Genomic DNA, 27,236 nt, shown 5'->3' on the forward strand with positions numbered 1-27,236 from the left:
TGAATGCAGCTGTATGAAATCTGTCTGAATTGGTTCAAAGCTTCTGAACTAATTACCAAACTATAACCAAACTACCTTTAAAAGTTGGAAGGGGAAAAATTAAGGGAAAAAAAACACCTATGAACCTGAACTGAACCCAAAATTTTAATGGTTCAGCTCCCTGCTGGTGAATCCACATAATCCAATATTTGGCAACTGCTAAAGAGAGGATAAGAACATAAGAAGAGCCCCACTGGATCAGGCCAAAGGCCCATCTTGTTCAGCGTCCTGTATCTCTCAGTGGCCCACCAGCTGCTTCAGGGAATGTCTTAGCCTTGCTGTTAATGGAAATATTTTTTATGTGCTCAGTGAGATGAAGTTCTGGCTTGTGTAATGATGTGACAAAAGTTCTCTGTGAAACATTTTTGCTGTACTTCGTGCCTTGTGCCTGAAGTAACATCTTAAAGTAGAGGCCATTGGCAATGGAATTGGGTTACCACCAAAGATGAGATGATACTTAATACTCCACAGTTACCGCTTTTGTTCTGAGGTACTCATGTAGCGCTTCTTCACCTGAAGGAAACAGGAGCATCAAACAGTTGTTGCCTGCAAAATCTTGTCTCTGTTGCTGAGTTTGCAAGATATAGTACGAAACTCAAAGCCAACTTCTTTTTTATTTAAAAAAAATTAGAAGCTGTTTTTGAGATCTCCCTCCCCTCCAAAAGCATATGTGATTTCTTCCCCTTATGTACTTCATTCCATTGAAATTGATCTCTAGAGAAACAATCAGGGGCTTTCAAGCTTTCTACTGTCAGGAAACTTTTGCGTATTGCAAAGGATTCTAGGACACATTCTTGAAAGCATATATAATTGCATGCAGAGTAAGAGCCAGGCCTTTTTTTAACTTCATGAACTGGGAGTGCACTCCAGAGCATATCTAACATTCAGAACTAGCAGTCAGTTGCTGAGGACCCTGGGAAAAAACTGCATTGGGACCTCCACTTGCATTCTGGTGGTACATAGGGGAGGGCCACTGAGAAAATTTTTATCAGTTCCCTTTGGGCCCCTTCCATTCTCTATTGGATCACAATTTCTATGAATTATGATTTATAACACTAAGGAGTCCTCAACAAAATGTGAATGCTAGTCTTCACACAATATATACAAAAATTTTATGCAATATCAGGAAATTTCCAGCTGCCCTCTGTAATGGAAGATCAGAAGATCATCAGGTGGATGATGTGGTGTTGACAGCGATTCCCTGTTTTGACAGCTGTTTGACAGCTCTGGGAAGGGCAGGGCTGGCTCCACAGCTGTAATCAATCAAGGCCAATGGAGACCTGGATGGACACCTGAGCTTCATTGGACCTTGATGGGACTTTGCATGGACTCATGGACTGAAGAGATAGCTCAGCTGAGCCTAACTTGGACTTAACAAGGTAGCTCACAGCTGAGCTGAACTTGGACTTAACAAGGGGCTGCAGGATAAAAGGCAGCTTCAGAAGGAGCCAAGTGCTGGCCAAGCAGGACGCTGACCCAGCCGGAAGCCGGACGCTGACCAAGACGGCTACCTGACCCAGACCTACAGGAAGAGAGGACTGCCAGGACCCTGCTGGAGGAGACACACTGCTGGAGAGGAGGAACTCTACTGCAGAAGACTGGACTGTGTTTTGGAGACGGATTGGACTTGGAGGCTTCAGACGTTACCCCCGGAGTTAAGTGGAGTTTTGGGGAGGGAAAGCCTCTGGACAAGGGGACTTGCAGGGAGTGGCTGTGTTTGTAGCAATAAATTCTTGTTATTTGCTATAGATAAGGAGTTCTGTTTTCATTCCATTGCACACTGCAGCTGTTGTTCCTGGAAAAGGAGGGTGTTAATTAGCCAAAAAGTGGGCATTAAAAGGGAGTTGGGATATTTGGACGGGACAAATTGCCGTGGTCGGCAGGAGTCGAGAATTTGGCAGAACACCCTCCTTTGGCTCCTGGGCCCCCTTTCTGACCCCAGCCCTGGGTACAATTTACCCCCTTTGCCCACCTCATGGGCCCTGGCACAGGGCACTACTACTGCCACCAGTTGAGGAGTTGGTCTAGCCACATAGGCCCTCAGCCAATGCCTGATCTGGCTGATCCCTGCTAATATCCCCTATAAATGCATAACTGAGGGGAGAAAGGAAGTTTTCAAGGAAGCATTTCTACTATTACTGGTTTTCCCCTTGAGCTCTTTGGAACACAGTTTGGGAAACTGCTACAACTGGAGGGGGATGCAAAGTAAGAAACTGTACTAGGTATGCTAACCTGCAAACTTAATTGAAAGTGCTGAGGACCACTGTGAACATTTAATGCATTTAAAAGCCTTGGATGAGGCTTTAAATGAACTTCAAAGAAAAGGCACCTTACCCAAATCTTTTCCAAAGCCAGACTGTTTGAATCCACCAAATGGAGCTGCCACATCAGTTTTGTTGTAAGTGTTGATAAAAACTGTTCCGGCTTCCAGTTTGTCACTGATGTAGAGAGCTTTGCTTATGTCTTTGGTGAAGACCCCTGAAGCCAAACCATATTCGGTTCTGTTGGCTCGTTCTAACACTCCATCGACATCCCTACAACGAGAGGACCATTTAGGCAATGTAGAATGTCCCAAAGACCCTAATCTAGTCAGTCTGAACTGCTTTCATTAATAGATTCCCTGTACAAAATTTCCTTCTAGTGTTATTTTATTATCTCTGTCGATGGCTTGGTTAGAATGTGATTTTTGCTACTAACGTATCTATAGAGAAGGTATCCTATGAACTTAGCAATGCCCAAACCTTACCTTGTGGAATAACAGCTAGTTCAAATCATAGACTCTTGTTGCAAGTTTGTATGTGAAGTTGTGAACAACAAAGTAATAGTATTACTCAGATGACCAGCAGGACATACCCGTCTTTGAACTTGGAAATGACCATGACAGGCCCAAAAGATTCTTCACGCGCAATATACATATGGTCTTCGACATCCGTTAATATGGTTGGTTCCATAAAGAAGCCTGATGAAAGAGAAAGTGGATGGTGCGTTACATTCAGTGCGAAACCATCTTAGGCATTTTCTGTCTTGCTACATTGGTGGTGCTTTGATGCATCTCGCTTCCTCGCCAAGGGTCATAGGGTGGTACTAGAAGTCTCTTTGAGAATAATTCACCTTGGGCACCAAGATTTAGTCAACTGATTGATAAATCAGTTCCATTTTCATAAATATCCAGACAGACAAAGGAGCAGTTTTGAAGGAGAAGCATTTGCTGTTTAACACAGTGTTTCACAAACTGTGGGTCAGGACCCACTAGGTGGGTCGCAAGCCAATTTCAGTGAATGGGTCCCCATTCATTTCCATGTATATTTTATTTTAAATAGACTTGATGCTACCACAGTATGTGACAGTATTTGAGGAAATGTTACAGATTTGTACTTTTAACAGGCTACTACACATATGCTTTTAACAATGATAGTCAGTGGGGCTTACTCCCAAATAAGCGTGGATAGCATTGCAGTCTTTGGGATGTTTGGGGAACTGTGATATCTCTTCTGGCTATGACATCACTTCCAGGTAAATGACATCACTTCCGGCGGGTCCTGACAGATTGTCATTCTAAAAAGTGGGTCCCTGTTCTTAAAAATGCAAGAACCACTGTTTTAATGTGTTACATGCTGCAACAGACACAATCTTCTGAGATGGCAAAGAACTGCTTTTCCAAGATGTCACTTGTTAGCAGCAGTTTTTTTTAAGGACTCATAGTAAAAATGATTAACAAATCTCAATCATTGATCTAGTTAGGCTGCAATCCTAACCACACTTTCCTGAGAGTAAGCCCCATTGAACAAAACAGGACTTACTTCTGAGTAGACCTGGTTAGGATTGTACCCTTAATTGATGAAACGTTGCAACTCAGCCTTATGTTGTACACTTACCTGGTCTACATACTTGCCTTCCTCCATACACTAGTGTAGCTCCTTCTTTCACTCCAGTTTCACAGTACTCCAGAAGCTTTTCCATATGTGCCTTATGGTTTTGTGGACCATGGTCTGTGGATCTGTCAAGTGGGTCACCAATTTTCATTTTCTGGGTTTCTTCCACCTACAGGTTACCGAAGGAAAGGGGGAGGGGGGCATCACATAGTTCATGACAATGGCAGAGATCTCTTGGGCAATAATGTCTTATTCATATCCAAAGCAGTAATTTGTGACATGATGTTTAAGGCTTGTTGTCCTTCCCCATCTATTGTACTTGCCACAGAACTCCCATAGTAAGGAACAGCAGCACTTCCTTGTATAAATAGGCTGGACCTCTATGATGATGTTACAAGACAATCTGGTAATCCAATCCTATTACAACCTATGGACTAGGGCAGTGGTTCCCAAACTGTCAGTCAGCACACTAATCAGTCTCACTGGTTTGTAGTAAGGTAGAATGGTGGGAAGGCGAAAACCAATAGATGCCATTCTGAGCTTCTTCAAAGAAAGGCAGGGTGCAGATACATTCTTTGCAAGCCAGAAACCTTAGTGCAAATGTTAAGGATTACAGTGTTAAAGGTGGAATCATTTTCAAAATGTCACTTTTTAACTTTCTTACCACTCTTCTAACAAATTCATCGTGAATTGATTCTTCCACGAAGAGTCTACCAGCCGCAATGCAGTTCTCTCCTTTGTTGAAAAAAACCGCCCCCATGCCCTGCATCAGAAGAAACAGAACATTTCAGAATGATGCTTTTGGTTGTTCTGAAGGGTTTTTCCCTTTCCTTTCCTAACTCTGCCACAGATGACACCATTCACATATAACTTATCCTGATATAACATCAGGAATTAAATGAGCCGAACCCAAAAGAAATGTTCTTCCACACTAGCTGAGTTTCAGGGCCCAATCCTATCCAATTTTCCAGTGCCAGTGCAGCCGTGCCAATGGGGCATGCACCACGCCCTGTGGTGGAGAGGCAGTCACAGAGGCCTCCTCAAGGTATGGGAACATTTTTCCCTTACCTCAGGGCTGCGATGCGGTTGCATCAGTGCTGGAAAGTTGGATAGGATTGCACCCTCAATCTGTTAGCTGTTATTAATAGGAAAAGTTGCACAGGTAATAGATTGCTCTCACAAGTCTCAGTGTAAGGTATGAAGAAAGCTGATGAGGAATTGTGTTGGGCATCAGGAATGCTGGAGCTGCAACAGCTTCACTAACCCACCGAGTATCCCTCTTAGAGCAGAATGTGGTTGCTAACAATTCCATTTCTCTTTCTCACGCATTTCAGCATTTGTGTCTGTTGTCTTGTGTGCTCCCTGAAGCATTTGGTGGACCACTCTGAGATACAGGAAGCTGGACTAGATGGGCCTTTGGCCTGATCCAGCGGGGCTCTTCTTATGTTCTTACCCTTGCTAATTGGGTAAGAGGCACTTTTTTCAAGTGGGTGCTCCTCTTTTTAGCAGGGGGACTGGCCCACCTCACCCCAGCAGTGTCTGTTCTAGTGGCTGTCTGCTGGTGTTCTTTTTGCATCTTTTTAGATTGTGAGCCCTTTTGGGACAGGGAGCCATTAGTTATTTGATTTTTCTCTGTAAACCGCTTTGTGAACTTTGGTTGAAAAGCGGTATATAAATACTGTTAATAATAATAATAATAATAATAATAATAATAATGTTCTTTTCACACCCACAGACTTCTGCAGAGGTTTCTTTTCTATCTTTAATGATTTATTGGCAACAAAGAGCACCATGATTTATATCCAAAAGTCATTTTTCAGTACAGCCCTGACGTAATCAATCAATTTTGAAAGACTGTGTATCATGCTTGAAAACTGACTCACCATCCTCACTGCTTTGTCCAGCTCACAGTCACTGAATATGATCAGTGGGGATTTTCCACCCAGTTCCAAAGAAACCTTCTTCAAGTTGCTGACTGCACAGCTACAGAAACAATCGTAATTGTTATCAAATCATAATCATTATCAAGGCACTAAAAACATTTACTGAATGGATAAAACAATTCAGTATAGAATTCTACTAATTCAACATGGCCTCGTTTTTTTCTGATTGAGTCTAGACTCAATTTTCAGATCTTTTCCATTGCATCAGTTTCATGCACCCAGTTATCTAGGGATGCTCACATCACATGCTTCCTCATGACACACATACTGTTGAACAGATGACTGTCAGCCCTGACAGTATCAGCCATCTGAAGGACCTCAGAAACCAATTCCCTCCCACAACAGGTTATTAGAGATGACTGTACAGGCTATCTGGCTGGAAGAGAGGTGAGGGGAGATTCTCAGGTACAGTGGTGGTGATGCAGCTTGCTGCTACTTGAATGAATCTCTGGGTCAGGCCATCTCCTGAAAATGTCCAAATGTACAAAATGCAGACAACGCCCTACATGCAAACATGGTTTATTCATTTGTTTGGAAAGCAAACAACTCCCCACTTCTCTCTTAGGAATGCAAACTGCTCAGAACAAACGCAACCCATTAGAACAAACAGCAGCGCATCCAAGTACAACAACATTAATCCAGCAGGCAGCAACATGCAGTGGACTGTATCCTAAGACTGTGCAGAACACAACTTCCACAAGTGGCCGGAGCACTGCTCTTGCAAGGAGTTTGTCAGAATGCTGTTCCCAACATCCAACTACAGAGCTGCCCTTTGAGCAAACTTAGGGCACAATCCTAACCTACTTTCCAGCACGGGCATAGCTGTGCCAATGGGACGTGTGTGGCATCCTGCAGTTGGGGGACAGTCACAGAGACCTCCTCAAAGTAAGGCAATGTTTGTTCCCTTATCTCGGACTTGCATTGCCCTTATGTCAGTGCTGGAAAGTTGGTTAGGATTGCGGCCTTGGGCTGTAAGTCATAATCCAAAATAAACAGCATCCAGAAATTTAGCAGCACCAAAAGGTTCCCTAAAGCACAGCATCTTTACATCATGCCTAAAAGGTGGACAGCATGGAAGCCTCCATACTGATGATGTTCCACAGAACTGATACCACCACTGAAAAGGCCCTGCTTCTAGTGGAGGCAATCCTCCAGATACTCAGGCCCTATGCCAAGTAAGACTTTAAAGTTAATTGAGCCTAGAAGCAAATACATAAGCAGTGCAGCCTGAAGAAATTCGTAGTACAGGTTGAGCCTCATTATTCGTGTGGGTTCCTTTCAAAGCACTCATGGATGGCAAAAAACGCACTATAGCAAATGAATTTAAAAAAAAAAAGTTTCTTTCCTCCAGTGATTTAAAAACAGCCTTGCTGACATTTGTGATGTAAGATAAGAGTCATTAAGAAGATAATCCATCAATCAGTCCTCCTCCAAGCGCTTACAAAGGCGCTTCACTCAGTCCCTCCCTTCACCAATGCAAAATGATCACCTTTCTTTCACATGCTCAGGGGGAAGGGAGAGGTCCGCTGGAGAGAGAAGGATTGATAGATTGTCAGCTGGCTGCCCTCTCTCTCTTATTAAGGAGGTTATTGTTAAAGGACTGTTCAGTTTTTTAAACTGATTTTAAAGGGGTGCATTTTCCTCTTCTCCAGGGATCAGCACATTCCTTTTCATTTGCACTGCACATTCGTGTTGAGTCAAATCAGTGTATAAAAAATCCGTGTATAAATAGGCTGGACCTGTAATATGTTTCCAACAGGCCATTCATATTTGGTACTAGCCAACAGAAATGCAGGAAGGACATTACCTTTTCATGATCTGTTTACCAATTGGTGTTGAGCCAGTGAACCCAAGTTTACGAATATCTGGGTGCTCAGACAAGTGCTGTCCTACTAAACCACCTGTATGACATATGGAAAATGAAAGTACTGTGAATGTTTGTGGAATGGTGAGTTGTCTTGGTTTCTTACATGCGCTGTATTCCACCCCACCCAAACTGTGCTTTGAACAGAAAAGAAAATTTTTTTTACATCAACTGCTTTACCTGAACCAGGCAGAATATTTATTACACCTTTGGGGAATCCAGCTTTAGCAGAGAGCTCTGCAAACTTCAAGGCAGTCAGAGGAGTGACCTAAGTAAAAACACACAGGTGAACCAGATTGTCTTCCATTTCAGATGAATAACTGTTACCCTGCAGATGCCTGATCTTGTCTGATCTTGGAAGCTAAGCAGGGTCAGGCCTGGTTAGTACTTGGATGGGAGACCACCTGGGAGTACCGGGTGCTGTAGGCTTATACCATAGTCTTCCGAGACTGAAGGTTGCCAACCAGTCAGATGAATACAGGCTGAAGGTTTTAAAAGAATCCACTTTAATAATACTTAGTACTCTTATAGCACTTTCAACTCTTCAAAGCACTTCATGCACATTTTCTTGATGTACTCCCTACAGCAACCCTTTGGAACAGGGGTCTCCAAACTTTTTGGTCAGAGGGCCGCATGAAATATCTGGTGCAGTGCTGAGGGCCAGAAAAAATTTAAATATAAAATATAAATAAATAAGAGATGGAACTTAGATGAATGAATAAATGAATGAGTAGGCTCATTCACTCAGCCTCTCCGGCCCTCTGAACACCCTCCAGATGCAATCAGAGCACAGTTCTGGTCATGTTCAGTTGAGTGGGCCAGAGGCTTACAGGGGTCAAGAGGCTGGCCACGGGCCAGATAGAGGCTCACTGTGGGTTGCATCTGGCCCCTGGGCCAGGGTTTGGAGACCCCTGCTGTAGAAGACAGAATTATCCTAAGATCATGACTGAGGAGCCAGGGATCACCTATGAGGCCATATGATATGGTTGCTTCAAGTGGCAGGTAGCAAACTGGTGGGGGTGCACTGCAGCCCACAACTGTTGGCTACCTCTCCTGACTCTTCAGCTGCTTAGCCACTCCACTCTGCCACTGCTTCATCCTCTTCTTGCTCACCCTGAGTGACTTAGGAGAATGTAGCAGACTACCACTTCCTTCAGTGCTATTGTCCAAGAACACAACGGCAGAGCTGGAAGAGGAGGTGGGGCTGCCACCATAGCTGTGTCTTCCTCCACCACTGCTTCAAACCAGGCTGGATGTGGAGGATTCTGGGAGCAGAAGACAAGCCTGCCACTTTATTTTGCATATCTACTTTGTTGGTGAATTTTCTAGTAAGGTCTCTAAGCTGGTCCATCAGTGGAGAATGACCGCAAAAACTCAAGAGGAATGTCAGGTTTCAAGGCCCTTTTAATGTTACCTGGGCTGGTTTCAGAACTAAGGTGTTGCCAGCAGCCAAACATGCTGCACTCTTCCATGCAAGCATCATCAGAGGGTAATTCCATGGAATGACAATTGCACAAACCCTTCAGATTAGGAAAAAAAAATGATAAAGGAATAAAGTTAGGTTTTCAAAGCATGGAGGGAAGAGACCTGCTATCCTAGTTCAATTTAGTCTGCTTTCAATAGCAAGAAGAATGAGCCTTACCCTAAAGGTTCTTTCTTGGTGAAAGTTAAGTTATGGTTTGGTCGTGCATGGTTAATTGGGATGGTAGAACCCTAAATGAAAAAGACAATTTAATACTTTTTTAATGGCGTTAAAGATGAATCAGTGATATGATCACTTTTGTTTAAATGGCCATGATTGTTAGAGAATTCCTCCTAAAAGCACCGTGACACACAACTGCTGTTAAACACACATGAATATTGCTATTGAGTAAACTCTACTTGCACCCAACATCTTTTGTATCTCTTCACTGTTGCTGTTCCTGCATACAAACATGTACAATGGTTGGTTTACACATAGGCCCAAATCCTAACCAACCTTCCAGCACTGGCATAGCTGTGCCAATGGGGCATGTGCTGCATGCTGCAGTTGGGTGGCATTCATGGAGGCCTCCTCAAGATAAAGAAATGTTTGTTCCCTATCCTGGGGGCTGCTTTGCCTTTACCCCCAGGCTGGAAATTTGGTTAGGATTGCACCCTCAGTGTTTTCAGGACCAAACTATACGAGACGTTTAGTGCATCATTGGTGCTAACATGCTTCTTTCTTCTTTAGTCTGAGGATTGGGATCATTGAATGCAGGGGCTTTAACTCTGCTACATTCCCATTTGCCTCCTTCTGTGGCTGCTATTTGCTCCAAAAGGAAAGCTCTCATTAGGGCAAATAGGAGCGTCTCACGGGATACATGTGCAAGCACATTCCACACAGCACTTAAAAAGCAATGCTAGGTGCAGAGCAATTGCATTTGCCCAAGAATAAAATAAGACATTGCAATTTGAATACTAGGGAGATGTGTGCCAGGATTCAAACCTACAGTGGACCTGAAATTTGCAATCCGAGGGATATCAGGTAAGGATTCAGCCTTTGCTCTACCACCACACTCTGGCCAAAAGAGGGAACTGCAGGTAGACCAGTCTCATCAGAGCATGTTAGATTATTCCTCCTTAGTCAGAGGCTTCTAGGTTCAGCTTACTTGCTGATCTGCCCTTGCCCTACAGAAAGTGGGTTGAGCCAGGTCTGACAATGTGATATCCTTGCAGTAGAAGTAATACCTTAAGAGTGGATGTCTTTGTCTTGCTATGAATGAGTAACAAAAAAGCATTTATTTCTGAAAAGGACCTACATAAAAAAAGCACAGAACCTCTTTTGTTCTCCTAGTCTCAATGCCATCTCAAATATTAGCTTGCCTGTATTTTGTCACACCATCCAGCAAAGTATCGGAATGTTTGCACCGACATTCCTATGTGGGTCTTCAATGCTAATGTGTAAACAGCTCCTGAATCAATAGCCTCAATGGTTGCCAGTTCTTCTTGGTGTTCTTCCATCAGATCTGCAAGCCTTTAAACAGTATCGTAGACAAAACACAAAATATAAAATGACATTTTTGTAAACAGACATATTCAAAGAGCAAAACCAGTGCCCAACAGAAGCTAGTTACACTGAAGCAGAAGTACAGATTGAGTGAGATGGTTCCAGTTTGCAATTTGAGGATTGTGGCTTTTATGCAGCAAAAATGCTTTAAGTAGGTTTGGAAAAGCATTTCACATTTCTGCATACCCATGTGTAGAGTAGGACAGATTAGGAAAAAAAATATCAAAGTTCTTAGGCATGAGCAGCACATTTTTAGTGACATGGGTGACTACAATTTCCCTACCTCTGATTTAGCCAAAATTTTCACAAGGCTTTGCAATGATGCAAAAAGGGTTTTCAGCTTTTGTTAGCATCAATCAATGGGCTGATGTAGGGACTAAGAGCACAGGAGTCTTCCACAATTCCAGTTAATCTTTCTGCAGGCATACATGCAAACACAAGAAGCAATCCCAAAAAGAGATGGGTATGATGTGCCATATGATTTATTAGGCCAGCATGCACTGTGCACAACCTGGTTCTGAGGTTCTTCCTCCCTCCACCTTTTCCCCTTCACCTTGTCTAAATTTGTCTCTTCTTTCTCTTTCTTGGTGGTCCTACATTTGCTGTCTTACTTTTTCCTTACATCTTTCAGCCCAATCCACTGCAACTCCCTACATGGCAACGCAGTGGTACCAATGTAGTACCCAATGAATTCCACAGGGGGGGTTTGGCCTCAGGAGGCCTCAGCATATAGGAACATTTTTTCCCTTGCCCACGGGTAAGCCCCTGCAGGCTGGTGGCTCGACTCAAACTTACATCAGGAATATTTCTGGCACAAATCTGTGCTGACCTGTGAAGGTGGATCAGGTCTGGAAAGGGGGGTCAGGATTTGGTGGGTGCCACTGTCGCCAAACCTGCCCCCTTCCTAGACCCGATGTGCCCTCCTCCCTGCTCCTATCACCACCCTGTTCCACTTCCCCTGCCCCATTCCACCCTCTCCCCCTCCCTCCAACCCTCCTTCCCTGAGGTGGCAGGTGCCCACAGTCTGTTGCCATGCAGACTAGCCGCTCACCACTCCCGGTGGTGGCCAGGCTGCACCCTCTGGCTGAGTCATGTTTGTGACAGTCAAAAACTGAAGTATGCTGACAGAACACAAGTTCCACCAGCATCACATGCCCTTAGGATTGGGCCATTTGTGTTCCTCTCTCCCTTTCTCTCCCCTCCTCAGTCTGTGCCTTTTCATCCTTCTGTCCCTCCTGTACCTGCTCTAACTCCTCTCCTCCTGAATTGGTGGCAGCTGCTCTGTTGCTAGCATCTGCCCACTCAATGGCGCTGGGCAATAACATCACAGTGCCACTGGTTGGATTGCAGCATGCCTCTAGGATGCAGCCTTGTTAAGGCTCACATGGGGCAATGGAGCCCACACCACCCCATGACTACCATAGGCAGACAAAATGATATATTACATGCTTATACTATACATGGGGCAGAATTCAATTTTTCTTTGCAAACTGTACACAGGACCTGAGTTTAAAAAATGTATCCTGTTCACTTTGAAAGAAATACTATATGCCATTTGGATGTGGCATATCATGATTTCTCAGAGACAAAAGAGATTTACAAGATATGGATATTCAAAAATGTAACTGGCTCATGAACCATGCTGTACCTGTACAAGAGTCTCCCCCTTTCTCTTGCGTTCATCTTCCCCCATTCGCCGTGCTCAAAGGCTTCCTTTGCTGCTGCAACTGCCTTGTCAACATCATTCCTGGTAGCAAATGACACTTTGGCAATCACCTGTCACAGAGGTAACAAAAGGGTAGCTCGGATTTAAACTTGCTGTTAAAACTCATGTCTATTGATATAAACTAATTTTGCCTGACAAAAAGGAGGAGGAGGAGTTCATTAGTCACTGTCACCTATGGCAATGCAGGACTAGATTTTCAGCCTAGTCCATTAAAGGCAGGCATCACTGGGATGATGGACAGGGTTATGTGCACAAGCTAGATGTGATGGGTTTTGAATGAGACAATGTACTCCACATGGGCTTACTCACTGATCCATCTGTTGGATTTATGGAGTCATATGTTTTTCCATCTTCAGCATCCATAAACTGACCATTGATAAAACACTGATAAGGCATCTTCACAGTCATATGGTTGACATCTTTTGAAACCTACCATCAAAGCAAATCATGAGCTCCAATTAGTTGAATAGGTGGGACCTCAATATCTGCAGAGGGTTCTGTTCTAGAACACCCCCCCCGCGCGCGCATGCTGACCCATAGATGCCATGGGTCCACTGTATATTAATCCTGTGTGAACATTGGCTTTCTGTACAAAACAAAGCAAGCATACATACATAGTGAATAGGAACTATATTTTTACAGCTGCTGGGGCTTGGATCAGGAAGCTAGAGCACTTTAAACAACCATAGAGTTACAGTTTGGACCATCCTGGCTATAAGGCATTCCTAGTGCAATACTGCCCAGCCAGACTGGCAGCTGAAGCCCTGTTCAGGCTTCCTTTTCACATGGCAAATGTCCATGTGATGGGGGTAGGCAAGAGCCAACTGGTGACCCCATACCAACATACTCCTGAAACCCAGCTCTGTGCCCCCAAGAGCACAACATTTGACTCTATCAACAAACACTCTTTCCAGGGAAAGATTCCTCCTATGATCTGGAAAGCTGGATGCCAACAAAAGAATAACTTACGTAGTCTATTATTAATTTTTCCTCCTTATCTTCACCCCTGTGTTTTCTGACAACCATCTGGATGAAATCTCCGAACTTAGGGGCCATGTAGACATCTTCATTTTGTAGCTCAAGTCCACCACATTTTTGCTTGATCTCTTCGATCATCCTTGAGTATAAACAAGACACAGAGAAGGTGATAAGTTTATCAAAATCAGGAACTGAGTCGGTCAAATGAGCCTGCAGTAATGTAATGCCATATGGAACCTTATTGGCCCCTCAGGTCACCTGATTCTCTGCTGGATTGAAAACTACAGTATAACCTCTGGAAACTGGCAGTGGCATCAGGGATCAGCCAAGTCAGGCACTAGTTGAAAGTTCATGCCATCAGAGCACCATCCAACTGGGTTGACCACACCCAAACATGGTGTGGCAGTAGTCGTCCAAGTCAACTCAGAGACCTGCACCATGTTAGTGCCTGGCACCTGATCTACAAACTGGAGCATTCCCCCAAAAGCCCCTACATAATCACAAGGCCTCTAAGAGATGCTACCATTGGTAGTGAGAAGGAAGAGTGGAAAGAGACAAGAAGGTAAGCTTGTGGGGGGTATGGACGATCAACGCACCATGGGGGCCCTTGTGTAGAGCTTTGCCTCAGGGCCTTCAGCAATCTAGCACCAACATCACTGGCAATGGTGCTGAGGTAGCACTTGCAGGGTAGCAAGAGTAGGCTGGAAGTTCCTTCTGCTAGAAAACTAATGGAGGCCGGGGAGTAAGGATCCAAGGTTGACTTTCCATGTCCCTGATTTAAAGACCGCTCTTGTTTTATAGGAGATGACTTACCTAACAACTTCCATAGAGGAAGCACCAGACTTAAAGAAGTCAGTGGAATCTTCAATCACAGCCACATTGCTTAAAATTCCCTTCCAAATGGACTGCAAGGAATGGAAAATGTTGGAGACAATGAAACAAAGACATCCATAAAAAGGCTTATTAGCCCCAATTTACACTTTTTTGAATCAGGTCCACTGATAAAGCCCTTCTGCATCTCATCCACTTTCTGAGCACATGAGAAGACCTTCTCTGCAATGGCATCTCGATGATGAAATGCCTTGTCTCTGCACTTAAGGGTGGCTCCATCACAGCCACTAATGTGACAGTGGTTGAAAACATTTTTGGGGGATCTACATTTTGTCTCCCCTCAGTCATACTGTTTACTAGTGCTATATGCTGTTTAATGTTTGCTTGTTTGCCAATATTGAACTTAAATAATTGCACATTTTATTTATTGACTATAGTGCATTGTTGTTCTTTTAATATAGTGTTAGCTGCCTTGAGCACCTTTCTTGCTTTAGAGCCAGACAGTTCTGCTGAAGTGGGTGAATATGAACAAATAATGTATACAAGTGCTGTACTCCAGGGATGTGCTGGAGTCACTGTGCTGAGTAACAAGCTGAGTTGCAAGTCTCCGACCCCCTGACTCGAGTCAAATCACAAGTCATAACGGCTAGCTGTCGCGACTCAACCTGAGCTGCTGAAGAGTCATTTTTTACTCAAGTCCACGTCATTACAAGAAATGAGTCAAAAGTAAGCAAGCAAGTGCCCCCAAAAGTAAGCAAGCACACAAAACAAGAGTTGCAAGCACACACAAAAGCAAGTTGGGTCTTGCATCTATTTGAATCATAACTCTTTTTTTAATCACTGGGCCTCAAGTCATGAGTTGGGTCCAAGTCAGTGACAACCATGACTTGAGTTAACATGAGTCATGAAAAATGTGCGTTTTTGTGACTTGAGTCAAGTTGCCATCCCTGCTCTGCTCATGACAACAGGAGGAAGAGGCTCATTGGATCACTAGTTATTTGTAAGGGTCAGCCAGATGCATAAACAACTCCACTGGCTTTCACAATTTAACAAGATTTTATATATTTCGAAAATAAAATTTGATTTTAGATTATGTATATTTGAACAACAAATCCCTGAGTATTTTAATATACATTCATGATTGTCCCCACACATGTTTAGCAGCCTTGCATTCCTACTAGTGGTTTTACATAGGTTCAAAGTTCTGTTCCTTTCGTCACCCTTTTCTTTCTTGTCTTAAAACCCCCAATGTCAGATTTAAATAAAAGTTTGACTTTCTTTGTGCTCTTCTTTCAAGCCACAGAAACAGCTTATGGAAATACCTTCACATCTTCTGCAATCTTCTTCTCCTCTTCAGTAAGTTCTACAGCAGACATCTCGTCAGTTGAAAAGTATTTAGATGCTGGGATCATTCTTCCATCTTCAAACTGGAGATTTCTTATCAGCAGCTAGAAAAAATGAAGTGCAGGTAAAAGATGTTAAGATGGTGGGGGAAATAGAAGTTTGTATCTTGTGCTAAACATTTGCACCAACACTTGCCATTGTAAGGTTAGTACTGATTTTGCACAGCACACGTTTCATATGGAAAGGGAAGTATTCTCCTGATGCTTAATAATGAGCTCCTCAAATGCTTACCATTTTTCCATCATTGCCAAAAAGAACCAACCCATTCTTAGTTACAAGACCAGGTTTTGCAGCTCCTCGTATTGCTAGCTCTTCACCAGGAGGGACTGAACCGTCAAGTAATGATGACCCATAAAAAGTCACCATCTGTAAAAGAAAGAAAAAAAGAGAATTAACAGTGAATTGACTCTAAATATTAGCTTTAAAGACAATCTGTTAATCAGGGAAAAAATATTATGCTTGCCCAAAGGCCATTTCAAAACTATTTCAGGTCACGGTCCTTAATTTTATGAGGACACCAGAGTGACATGAACACTTATATGTTTATCTCACCTTTCCTCCGGCAAGCTCAGAGTGGCAAGCAGCAGTCACCCCACCCCAACCCCACTTTATCCTCACAACAACCCTGTGAGGTAAGTTGGGCCAAGAGTAGGTGACCGGTCAAAGTCACCAAATGAATGACTGATTATCAGGTCCAGGAAGGTGGCAGATTGTATCCACCAAATCCAAACCCCTTGCCCAGACCCAGTCTCCCCATTCGGGTCCACAAAGACATGCACCAGCAATTTCAGTGGCACAGCTAAGTAGATCCATCCAGGAATTACCCCTGAGATAAGGAAACAAGAGACCACCAGGACTGTCCCCTGCAAGATGCAGTGTGCCCTCCTGTGGCACGGCTGCATCACTGGCAAGGGGTGTGTGTGTTTGAAAGGATAGCATTGTGCCATCAGTTAACAGACTACAGTTCCCCGAGCTTGTACATAACATGTACATAACAGCTTTCATTCTTTTTCTTTCACATGCAGAGGAGAAGGGAGAAAGCACTGGAGGCTCACAACAGTTCAATCACAATCATCTGTGGTTTAGAATAGATGATGGTCTCAACAATGTCAGTAATATCAGGAGGAGAAAGAACACATTTGTAAATCTCAACGCTCACCTTGCCATCAATCATTGCCCATGCTCCAGGTACTTTGTCATGCCCTCTGATCCAGTTGTGCAAACCTGCCGCTGACTGATCCCAAGAAATCTAGGAAACCAAGAAGCAGGGGCTGATTTTTCCCCCCCAATGTAAACATGAGTTCATATTGCCAATCCTTTTCAGCGTTTGTTAATAACTAGTCAGTATCTAGTGATGCAGAGGATGGAGCATATTCATTGATCCATGAACGCATCAAACAGAAGATGGTGTGATTTAAAAGTACAGAAGGGGGAGATGACCACGCACCGGAGCTCTGCCTGCCAAGCTGAGCCTCCTACCACTGTTTGTCATGACAAGTTGTGCTCTCGTTGCCGGGCAGTGAGTGTCCGGGGGTGCCACACGTACCACTAGACACCACTTTGTGTACCACAGGTGGTATAAATACACATGAGAGGAGGAAGTTTGTTACTTCCAGCCCTAATTCTGAGCAAGCTGGGATTCGTTGTGATATTTGAACTCAGCAAATCTCAGAGGGTTCTAATTATAGTTTAAGTCAAAATATGAAACTGAAATTGAATCCAGTTATCTGAATCCAGATACAAGGATGGGAATTAATGTCAAAGAACGTCTTAAGGAACCAGCAATAATTTAACTACATTGGTGATTATCTTTATTACCTCATCTGTTGCTGCATATTCTTATAAGAGGTATGTTGTGCTCTTTATACTAATGATAAGAGGGAATGCTTTTTAAAAAAGCTATTCCATAAGAGAAAAAAGGACCAATTCATTAGCATTTCTGTGGGCTGCTCCAAAGGAAACAGCAGTTGTTCCACATAAATCAATTCCACTTTGGAGACCTCAAGCAAATCACCACATTTCTAATTATAACTAAATGGAGCACTTGCGCATTTCTTTGGGTTTCGTTGGAGGTGAAACGTCAGTAGAAACTTAACCAGTAGGATACAAAATCTCTAAAACTGAAAAGAGAAGTCAAGGACTGAGGCTACAATCCAATGCATGCGTTCCTGGCAGTAACTGAGCACAGAGGGACTTACTGCTAAGTTTGCATAAGAATGCAATACTTTACTGGAAGTAAACCCAATTGAACACAGTGGGACCAATTTCCAACTCAGTAAACATGCATAAGATTGCACTTATGCATGCTTATATGTAACACACTTTGTCCTTATAATTAACATAAAGCAACTGAGACTGAAGTCAAAGAACATTGAAATATTTTGTTTACATTAACGAGATTTTTTGATGAAGTCACAGCAGCATGGCATTCAATACCTTAACGGAGTGCTTTGATGTGTGACTTGAAAACGTGACGTGTGTACTTTATCAACACATATGTTCAGTAAGTGAGATTCTACATGGATTAAAATACCTGTAAGTGGCAAAATTATAACTACATAAATGGCAAAGTTATAACTGACACCCATATCTTTGGGCCCATGATGGTGAATGGTAGCCAACAATACCTCTGCATTTTCTTTCTTCTGGATGCCTTCATATGTTGCCCCTTCTTCAGGTTGAGGTATACGGGGAGCTTTTCCATCAGCAATTAGCTGTACAGCTTCCACCTAAACCAGAAAAAAAGCAGTTTTGACTGCTCTGCCTCACTAGGTTTTGCCATCCGGCTTTTAAAACAACATAAGCAGGCATGGACTTGTAGCTCAAGAAGATGGTAGGCCCTACAAAACATTTAGGGCCACAGAGTTAACTTATGTGTACCTTATAATGTATGTCAGAGAATTCTGGTGCAAAACAGCTTGATATTAAATGGGGCGGGGTGACCCTGCTCCAGCATTCCTGGCTCAAACTGAGTCTGACACATTGCTTCAGGTTGCTCTTGGCTTTGGTGGGGCAGTTTGAGGCTTCCACCACTGATCTCTCTAGTGCATGATTTGCTGCCGCCAAGGGCTCACTGTGACAGTCCAGAGTGGGAACTGCCACCTCCAGGTATTAAATCAATATTAATAAATAGTAATATTAATTTTGGCACATGGATCATCATTCACAGTTAAACACTCATGCCAAGATTCAAACAGAGCAAATACAGTATATGGCTAAAAATCTGAGGCATTTTGCTGTAGTCTATTTAATGGTATGTATCGATGGAGGGGTATACACACAGTGATATTGTGATGAAGATAAAATTAAAAAATACATATTTAATGTTCCAAATATCTCTGGCCTTTGCTGTTAATTAACAAAAGATTTAATAGTGAGATCCCAAAATAACAACTAAGAAGTCCAGGAATACCCTTTAAAATAATATAACACACTATCATTACCAAATATTGTCATCTATCTTGCAGTTTGTTGCTTCATTCTTCTCTAAATCTTGCAGTGCAATGTTTGAAGTGCCAACCGGTTTTGCTTCCAAACTGTTTGCTTTTAATCCCAGATAATCTTACCATAGACTTTATTCCTTCAGGGAAAAGAAACCGATTGTACAGGTCATCCACTGTATCGTTCAAGCCAACATCACATTCCCGCTGCAAAAGGATGGGTCCCGTGTCCAGACCTTCATCAGCCCAGAAAACTGTGAATCCTGCTTTTGCGTCTCCTTGAATCAAAGTCCTGATGAAAATGTAGGGGATACAAATGAGACCAAAATGACTTAGCAAGGTATATCTGGCATTACTATAAGCCAGCCATTTTCACCCACTTTGCCATGGCACATTGGTGTGCTGCAAATGGTCTGCAGATGTGCCGCATGAATTTGGGGAGGACCATATATTAGTAGGGCCATTGGGGGACGTGAGCCCCCACCAGCAGTGTGGGTGTGCCTTGTCAATTGTCAAAAAATGGATGGTGTGCCTTGACAATTTTATCACCTTCTCAGTGTGCCATGAGGTGAAAAAGGTCAAAAATCGCTGCTATAAGCCATCAGCAAGTGTGGTTGATACCTTAGGGCAGTACCAAAAAGAAGCCAGACTCCATTTGTGAAACTGACCTTCCCCCTACCCTGGAGTCACGTTTAGCAAATGCCACATGCTCTGTCATACATGATCTGGTATCTGCCTGCCACCAGCAGAGTGACTTTAAGGCCACATTACAAGCCTTCTCTCTCAGTCGCATGTGTGTGTGTGGGGGATTTGCTTGTCAGCTGATAGGCCTTCTGAGCTGATTACAGGAGCAAAAGGGGCAGCATTTAGACTGCTAGAGCAGCGATTTTCAACCAGTATTCTACAGCATATTGGTGTGCCGCAAATGGTCCACAGATGTGCTGCAGGAGTTTGGGGGAGCATCATTTATTAGTAGGGTCATTGAAGATGTAAGCCTCCCTCTGGCAGCATGGTGTGCCATGAAAATTGTAAAAAAAACTGATGAGTGCCCTGAATGTTTTAGCGCCTTGTCAGTGTACAGTGGGATGAAAAAGGCTGAAAATCAGTGGTCTAGACCAGGGATGTCAAACATAAGGCCAGTGGGCCAGTTGCAGCCCCTGGAAGCAATTTCTCCAACCCACATTATAAATGGGTTCTCTCATATCTTGAAATTACGAACAAGATTTGCACATTGTGTCATTTGCTACTAATCAGTTTCTATGTGAAAACAAAGTGCTTATTTCTGGACATTGTCCGCTTAATGATGTCACTTCCTGCTTAATGATGTCATTTCTGGCCCTCAGCAGGCCCCACGAATGCTATTCAGCCGAGTTTAACATCCCTGGTTTAGACCAACCAAGGCCCCACTTAGCTCTCTTCCTCTGTTACAGGCATACTCACTCACTTTCACTAGCCTCTCTGGGTAGCACAGGCAAGGTAAACCTGAAGGAGATTCGGAGGCAAATTGCTCCTCAGGATCAAGAATAAGGCATCAAATCAAAATCATTTAATCAAAAACAAGGATAAGGTCTCTTGCGGGGAGTGATGAGTGAGGGAGACTTACATGTGCCAAGCCCACATCCATGTATTCCTGGATGGGGGGGAGGAACAGTAAGAACCCAATCCTAGACATGTCTACTTGGGAGTAAGCCCCATTATAGACAATGGGGCTTACTCCCAGGTAACTGCGGATAGGATTGCAGCCTAAGTTTCTTCAGGTGCCTGGCTGTTGGTGTAAAGCGGCCCTTCCTCCTTGCCTTCAGAAGCAGTCACGACTGAAAAAGCAGAAGCTTTTGCAGTCACAACTGGCTCTGAAGGTGAGGCGGAGGAGTTGCTTTATACAGCAGCCGGGCACCGGAAGAAACTTAGTGTTCTACCCCCCACCCCAGAACGCCAGTGCCCACATCCTTCCCAAAAGGGCTCACAGGAAAAACTAGCTCCTTGCACTGATCACTTCCCTTCACAGTACTTGCTACACTCAGTGGCACAGTGAAGGGGGTGCAGGGGATAGCAGTTGCACTGGGCAACAAGCTGAGCTTGACACTAGTAGCCAAAATTGTGAAAAATTTGGTATGTATGAATAATACCATCATGTGATATATCATTGGAAAGACAATCTAATGCAGAACGCAATGAAACAAAGTGCATTGGAATATCTGTATTCTAGCAAACATTATGGCCAATTAACCAGAAAATGAAAACAGCTGCCTTATGGAACAAAAAGTAGATTTTCTTAATTCAAAACATTTCTATGAGACCCATTGTTCTGAGAACCAATGAGATGCTATTATGATACAGCATGGAACCAATAAGGTGTTACTATGAGTCAGCTCTCATTTCCATGTATCACAATAGAGTTACCCCTTCTAACTGGGTAAAGAGGCACTCTTTCAAATGGTGTGCCTCTTATATTTAGCAGAGGGAGAATAACCATCCCTCTTCACCCCAGCACACTGTCTCTAACCAATAAGGGGTACACTTTATATTTATTTACTTAATTAAATTTGATTTTGTTGTGGGGGGGGGCAAAATCTTCTTTGATCCCAGGTAGCAGTTACATGCCTTAGCTATGCCACTGGCTGGGGGGAGGCGGCAGAGCAAATGGGTGGCGAGCTGCTGGAGGAGAGGAGGCAGGTTTCCCTCCTATTTTCACTTTTTAAAAAGCCTGAGCGTGATGTCATTTCTGGTTGTGACATCACTTCCAGGGCATCATTTTGAGCTCAGCACCAGGCCACACAATCATTAGCTATGCTACTGGCTACAACTGCTCTAAGGACAGTAAAGGCCATTTCCCCATGGATCTTTCACTCATTCCCCTCCACTCCCTCCACTTCCTTCTTATTAACGGATGCTCAACTAGGCCTTTATTAAGTTTACTCACCAATTGATGGCAGATGCTCCTCTGTGACGTGGAAGGATCGAGGGATGGTAGATAATAGAACCATGCCTTGGTCCATTGATAACATCCATGGGTATGAATTGTGAACAGAACGGAAGTACATTTAGCTCTGCTCCCACTGATTGATAGGCTTCAATAACTTCATGGATAGGCTTGCCCTTCACTCTCCACCTTGGGAACTTAAACACAGGGGTCCCATCCTTTTCTGCAGCAGATGCTGGGAAATAAAGACAATATAATGCTTGCAAATATTTTGTTGGCTGAAAAAAGTGAACACACCCATATATAAGATGTGTAAAAGCACATCAGGTTCTTCCTAATTGTACTTTAGCCGGGCTGTTACTTCAGTGCATGCTTAGGTATGTTGAGAGTCCTAGGGCATGTGAAGCCAATGGGAGCTTTCCCCATCAGAGGAAATAGAAGCTGTGGGAGGCCCATTCTGTGGGAGCCTGGTGAGGCAATGAGAAGGCTATTTCACAACAATCACAATGTCAATGCACAGTCACATCTCGGCACATCGAAAGGAACATAAGCATGATATACTGACACCATGTGCAAATGACCCTGCTATTAATATTATAGCACTTATTATAGAACATACCCAAAGGGTCAGCCTTCCCATTTTTGTCTGGAACTGTGAACACTCCCACAACTTTGTGGCCTTCTTTTTGTAACTGCCTGTAGACTTCTTGTCCAAAGAGGCTCTGGCCAATTAAAGCTAGTTTCAGCTTATTTTGGTAATGAACCTGTTAACAAGAGTATAAGCAAAATACAGATCAGAACACCTGATAGCTGGCTTCCCTGTAAGTCATGCAGTCTTCCTTATTGAGTTACATTGACTGACTAGCCTGGATAGCAATTCCTACCAGAAAGAAATGTAGAAATCATGTGCACGCTCAATCATGAACACTGAACACATAAATGACTCTTCGGCTGCTTGTTATACACTGTGGGAAAGTGCTGGCCAATCATAACTGACACGTGCATCAGACATATGTACTTTGTCATGTCACGGTACACACAGAATACTGCACATGATTTAACATCCATATAGCAAAAGCATCATTTAGGGCAGCGATTTTTCAACCAGTGTGCCACTGCATATTAGTGTGCCACAAATGGTCCACAGGTGTGCCATGGGAGTTGGGGGGAGGGTCATTTATTAGTAGGGCCATTGGAGGATGTGAACCCCCTGCCAGCAATGCAGTGTGCCTTGCCAATTGTCTAAAAATGGATGATATACCTTGACAATTTAGCAGTGCGCCGTGAGATGAGAAAGGTTGAAAATAGCTGATTTAGGGAGCGACCCTGAGGGTTGCTTCATACATGCATGAATAGAGATAAGTGTACATTTTTATGTATGAAACTTATAAGGCTGTCTATTCCACTGCAAGAACGTGTGCTTGGTTTCAAGCACATGTAGCCAAACACTCATAAAAACTGGATAATGGGGATGTTTTCACAGAGTCAAACAGGCAAACAAGTGTGAACTAAAAATCACAGTAAAACTGATGACAAGGTGGGCATATGGATGGGCAATCTACTTGATTGCTGACTTGTGATAGATATGGTTGCCACATATCACAAGTACCAAGTTACCAAGTAGGTAAATAGCACAAAATGAATTTATTTACAAAACTTGTAGGCTGCTTTTCCACAATGCATCCAAAATGCCAAAGCAAGCAAACAAATGAAAAAACCAGACAACAATAAAGCAAAATTGAAACACTCCTACTATCAAGCATAACAGTAGAGCAGTGGCAAATCAGAAAATCAAAACCAGTGGCAAGCCAAGACAGGGCAAATGTGTGCCTGAATAAAAGTGTTCTTACACCATGGCAAAAGCAGGAAGTGTGTTATTGGCTAGAACAAAAGAAATGGTTTTAAAGGTAGTTCATAGATGGCATCTGTACCCCACAAAATTGCATAAAATTAATAGAGATATATCAGATAAGTGTTGGAGGAACTGCGGAAGAAAGGGTACATTGGAACATATGTGGATTTTTTGTCCTAAAATAGAAAAATATTGGCAGGAAATAATCATGTGGATAGGAGCTTTGACTAAACAAAAAAAATGAATTATTTTCATTATTCACTGGGGAAAATGAGAAGTTGACTAATAAAGAATTAATTGCAAATCTTATTGGACTAGCAAGGTGTGAGATTGCAAAAAGCTGGAGAAATGCCCACGATCTTACATTACAGAGATTTCTGAATAGGACCTGGCAAATAGTTACTATGGAAAAATTGACCAATAAGGCCAGAATATACAGAGGAGAAATAAATGGTCAATTTATGAAAATATGGCAGCCTTTGTTAACATAAAGTGCTGAGTTGGATAGGAAGAACGATGTGGAAAGTGGTCTGGATTGTTAGTCTTTAATTTTTTAGGTAATGATATTGTATACAAAATTGTTGACTCGGGAGATCATTTCTTTTCACTTTGAACTTGGGTTCTCAGGTACGTTGATATATACTAAACCTCCTGTCCTCCTGATTGTTTTGGAAAGTCTTGTGGGTTTATGGGAAAAATGGGTCTTCAGTCAGTGATTAGTGTTTTTTGCTGGAGCGCCAATGTCTTTTGAACTTGGAAAAAAGAGTATTGTGGAAACAGAAGAACTTATTTATATGGTCACCCTAAATAGATTCCTTTTGTTCTAATTACAAAGTGCTGTACTTGATGCTTAAAATAAATTAAAAACTTTGACCAACCCCCCCCCCCCCCAAAAAAAAAGCAAGAAGTGTGTGGGTCATGTAGAGATGCACAGGAAAAAAAAGTCCTGCAGTTGGGATGCCACTACTAGTCCCGCTTCATGGTCAACAGCACTTTTGAAATTGTTGGGAAACAGATACTTCAGCACCCAGCTGAAGATCCAACATGTGGTTGGGTTTATTTGCTAGCTGAGTGTGCCCACTACCTTCCAGATCTTATATAGCCACAGCTGTTTGAGGGCTAAAGTCCCTCTCCTGACTATACATAGTTTGGCTGCAGTATACATGTGATTTTTCTGGGGCTATTTCTTGTCCAAAGAAGTAACAAGATTATTTCAACAGAGTGCTCTTTTAGCCATGAAGCAGAAGCTGCTTTGCAGGCATTACCTGCAAAGCAGCATCTAATGACCCTCCCCATCCATTTACAGCAAGTGATGCCCCTCCCCATCCATATGCAATGTGCAGTTGTCTCATATTTAGCATTGCTGATTCCATTCCAAAGCTCAGATTAAACCATCCCTCACACTAGAGCAGACATGGATTTTTCAGGCAGCTGCTGAAAGCGCACTGGGCAGTGTTGTCAAACGCAGTGTGGAATCCAGGCTTCAGCAAAGCAACAGCCAGCTTGTCGAGCCTGGGAATTGAACTGTCCAGGCTGAACTGCTGAACTGCATATAAATGGGAACGCAAATATGAAAAGGCCCTTCTGCATAAATACCAGAAAGTAGACCAAAGGTGCATTTCCACCACATACCTACATGTCATACCACATGGAATTGGTGGACTCTCACTGGAGAGCTTCAAGCAGAGACTCAACAAGCACCTGTTGGAGATACTCTAGTCTAGGAGGATTTGCTACGGGAAGGGGGTTGGACTATTAGGCCCCTTCCAACTCTATGTTTAAGTGACAATATCTCATGATCCTGACCAGAGTAAACAGATGGAGGTGTAATCCTGCTACAGGGTGAGAGTATCACTTTGGGAGAACTTCATGACACGAAAACGCATTTTCCCAGGTTTAAAAAAATAAACAAAAGCAACTCACAACAAAAGCATAAGAGATGCAGGTCACTCTGGAAGCAACTGAGTATTTCCTGCAAGCATACATGCAAGGGTGCGCATGCACCACATCTTGTAGAGAGCCCCAAAGAATAACCATCCATCCGGCAAGTCATTTCTTTTTCTTTTTTTAAATTGTACCAAATTTTTATTCATCAACAACATTTCTGCTCCAACAGATGGACAATGATCATGACCGTCCAAGGTGCGGTGATTTGGGAGTTATTCAAATTAGAAGCATTGGATTCCCAAAAGAGAACTGACACTGCTGAAGATACAAGCTTGCCACCAGCTCCCAAACAGATGACAAGTCAAACAGATATATACTATCTGATCTTATTTCTAAGGCTACAATCCTATCCACACTTTTTTTTCCCCTGGGAGTAAGTCCCATTGAAAGCAACAGGGCTTACTTCTTAGACCTGCCTAGGCTGGTGACCTCAAGCTCCACCCACTCCCCACATCCCATGTCCATTGTAGTGCAACCCATGTGCATTCTGCACACCCCCCCCCCCCATTTTTGCAGTGCCACCACAATGCAGGGAGTACCTGTTTGCAAAGGCTCTCCCCAGAGCCGGTGGGTGGGTGGGGGGTCCAGCATCTCTGTGCATGTACTCACCGCGGTCGTGGAGAATGTCCTTAGCAGGCGGCTGGTTGTCGAGAGCATTTTGTGCTGTTGGCCCGAAGCGCTGCAGCAGGAGCGACTGGCTGCAGCAGCGTCTCTGGTCTGATGCAACGCAGACAGGCTTCCTTTGGCTTCCGTCCAGGCGCCTGCACTCTCTCCGCGGGCGCGCGCAAAGGGCAGGCCTGCCAGCTCAGCAGACGCGGCTGGTGGGTCCCTCTTTTCCCAGGCAGGGCTTGACTGCCAGAGGAGCTCGCCCTCCCATCACTGCAGCGCGGCAGGCTGGACATCCAGAAGGGCGCTTGTCTTTCTGATGCTCCACCCATCGGTATATCCAAGATCATCAGCTCCCCATGGGGGGACTTTCAGTGAAATCCCTTGCATGCCTATTCACCAGGAAGTCTCACCAAACTCAGTGAGGCTTGCACCCAGGAAAGCGTAGAGGACTGCCGCCTTTGGGCTAGATCCTGTCCAACTTACCTGTGTTGATGCAGCCGCAGGGCAGCCCCAAGATAAAGGAACAAACATTCCCTTACCTTGAGGAGGCCTCCATGACTGCCACAATGCCCTCCCACCACCAGAAGATGCAGCGTGCACCATTTGGCACCCATTGGCACAGCTGCATGAGCGCTAGAAAGTTGGATAGGATTGGGCCCTTTATCACTTTGTGAGGAGGGTGCATCTGAAATCCACCTTCTTTTTATTTCTGAAATCTAACATGCAGGTCAAAACTTGCCAGCCCCAAATGCATTTTGTCCCTTCCCTCCCTCCCCCAATATT

General features: G+C 43.6%; 1 protein-coding gene across 2 annotated transcripts; it reads right to left on the minus strand.

Moving 5' to 3' along the window:
* Nucleotides 1-496: 496 nt before the first annotated feature.
* ALDH1L2 (aldehyde dehydrogenase 1 family member L2) lies at nucleotides 497-26,501 on the minus strand. 2 transcript variants are annotated; one of them, XM_066634439.1, is made up of 23 exons: nucleotides 26,454-26,501; nucleotides 22,665-22,809; nucleotides 22,046-22,280; nucleotides 19,252-19,417; nucleotides 18,313-18,414; nucleotides 16,845-16,934; nucleotides 15,917-16,051; nucleotides 15,604-15,729; nucleotides 14,264-14,355; nucleotides 13,442-13,589; nucleotides 12,782-12,901; nucleotides 12,395-12,522; nucleotides 10,563-10,713; nucleotides 9,361-9,431; nucleotides 9,133-9,238; nucleotides 7,899-7,986; nucleotides 7,662-7,755; nucleotides 5,795-5,894; nucleotides 4,576-4,674; nucleotides 3,915-4,080; nucleotides 2,893-2,998; nucleotides 2,374-2,573; nucleotides 497-552 (listed from the first exon to the last, which is right to left on the minus strand). In XM_066634439.1, exons 1-23 carry the CDS (start codon nucleotides 26,499-26,501, stop codon nucleotides 497-499), a joined length of 2,772 nt encoding a protein of 923 aa, XP_066490536.1. The 2 variants fall into 2 exon arrangements, with proteins under 2 accessions (XP_066490536.1, XP_066490537.1); XM_066634440.1 differs by lacking the exons at nucleotides 18,313-18,414; nucleotides 19,252-19,417; nucleotides 26,454-26,501 and having other exon boundaries at nucleotides 16,845-16,919; nucleotides 22,042-22,280; nucleotides 22,665-22,785.
* Nucleotides 26,502-27,236: the final 735 nt, after the last annotated feature.

The sequence above is a fragment of the Tiliqua scincoides genome, chromosome 7, assembly GCF_035046505.1.
Source record: "Tiliqua scincoides isolate rTilSci1 chromosome 7, rTilSci1.hap2, whole genome shotgun sequence".
NCBI lineage: Eukaryota > Metazoa > Chordata > Lepidosauria > Squamata > Scincidae > Tiliqua > Tiliqua scincoides.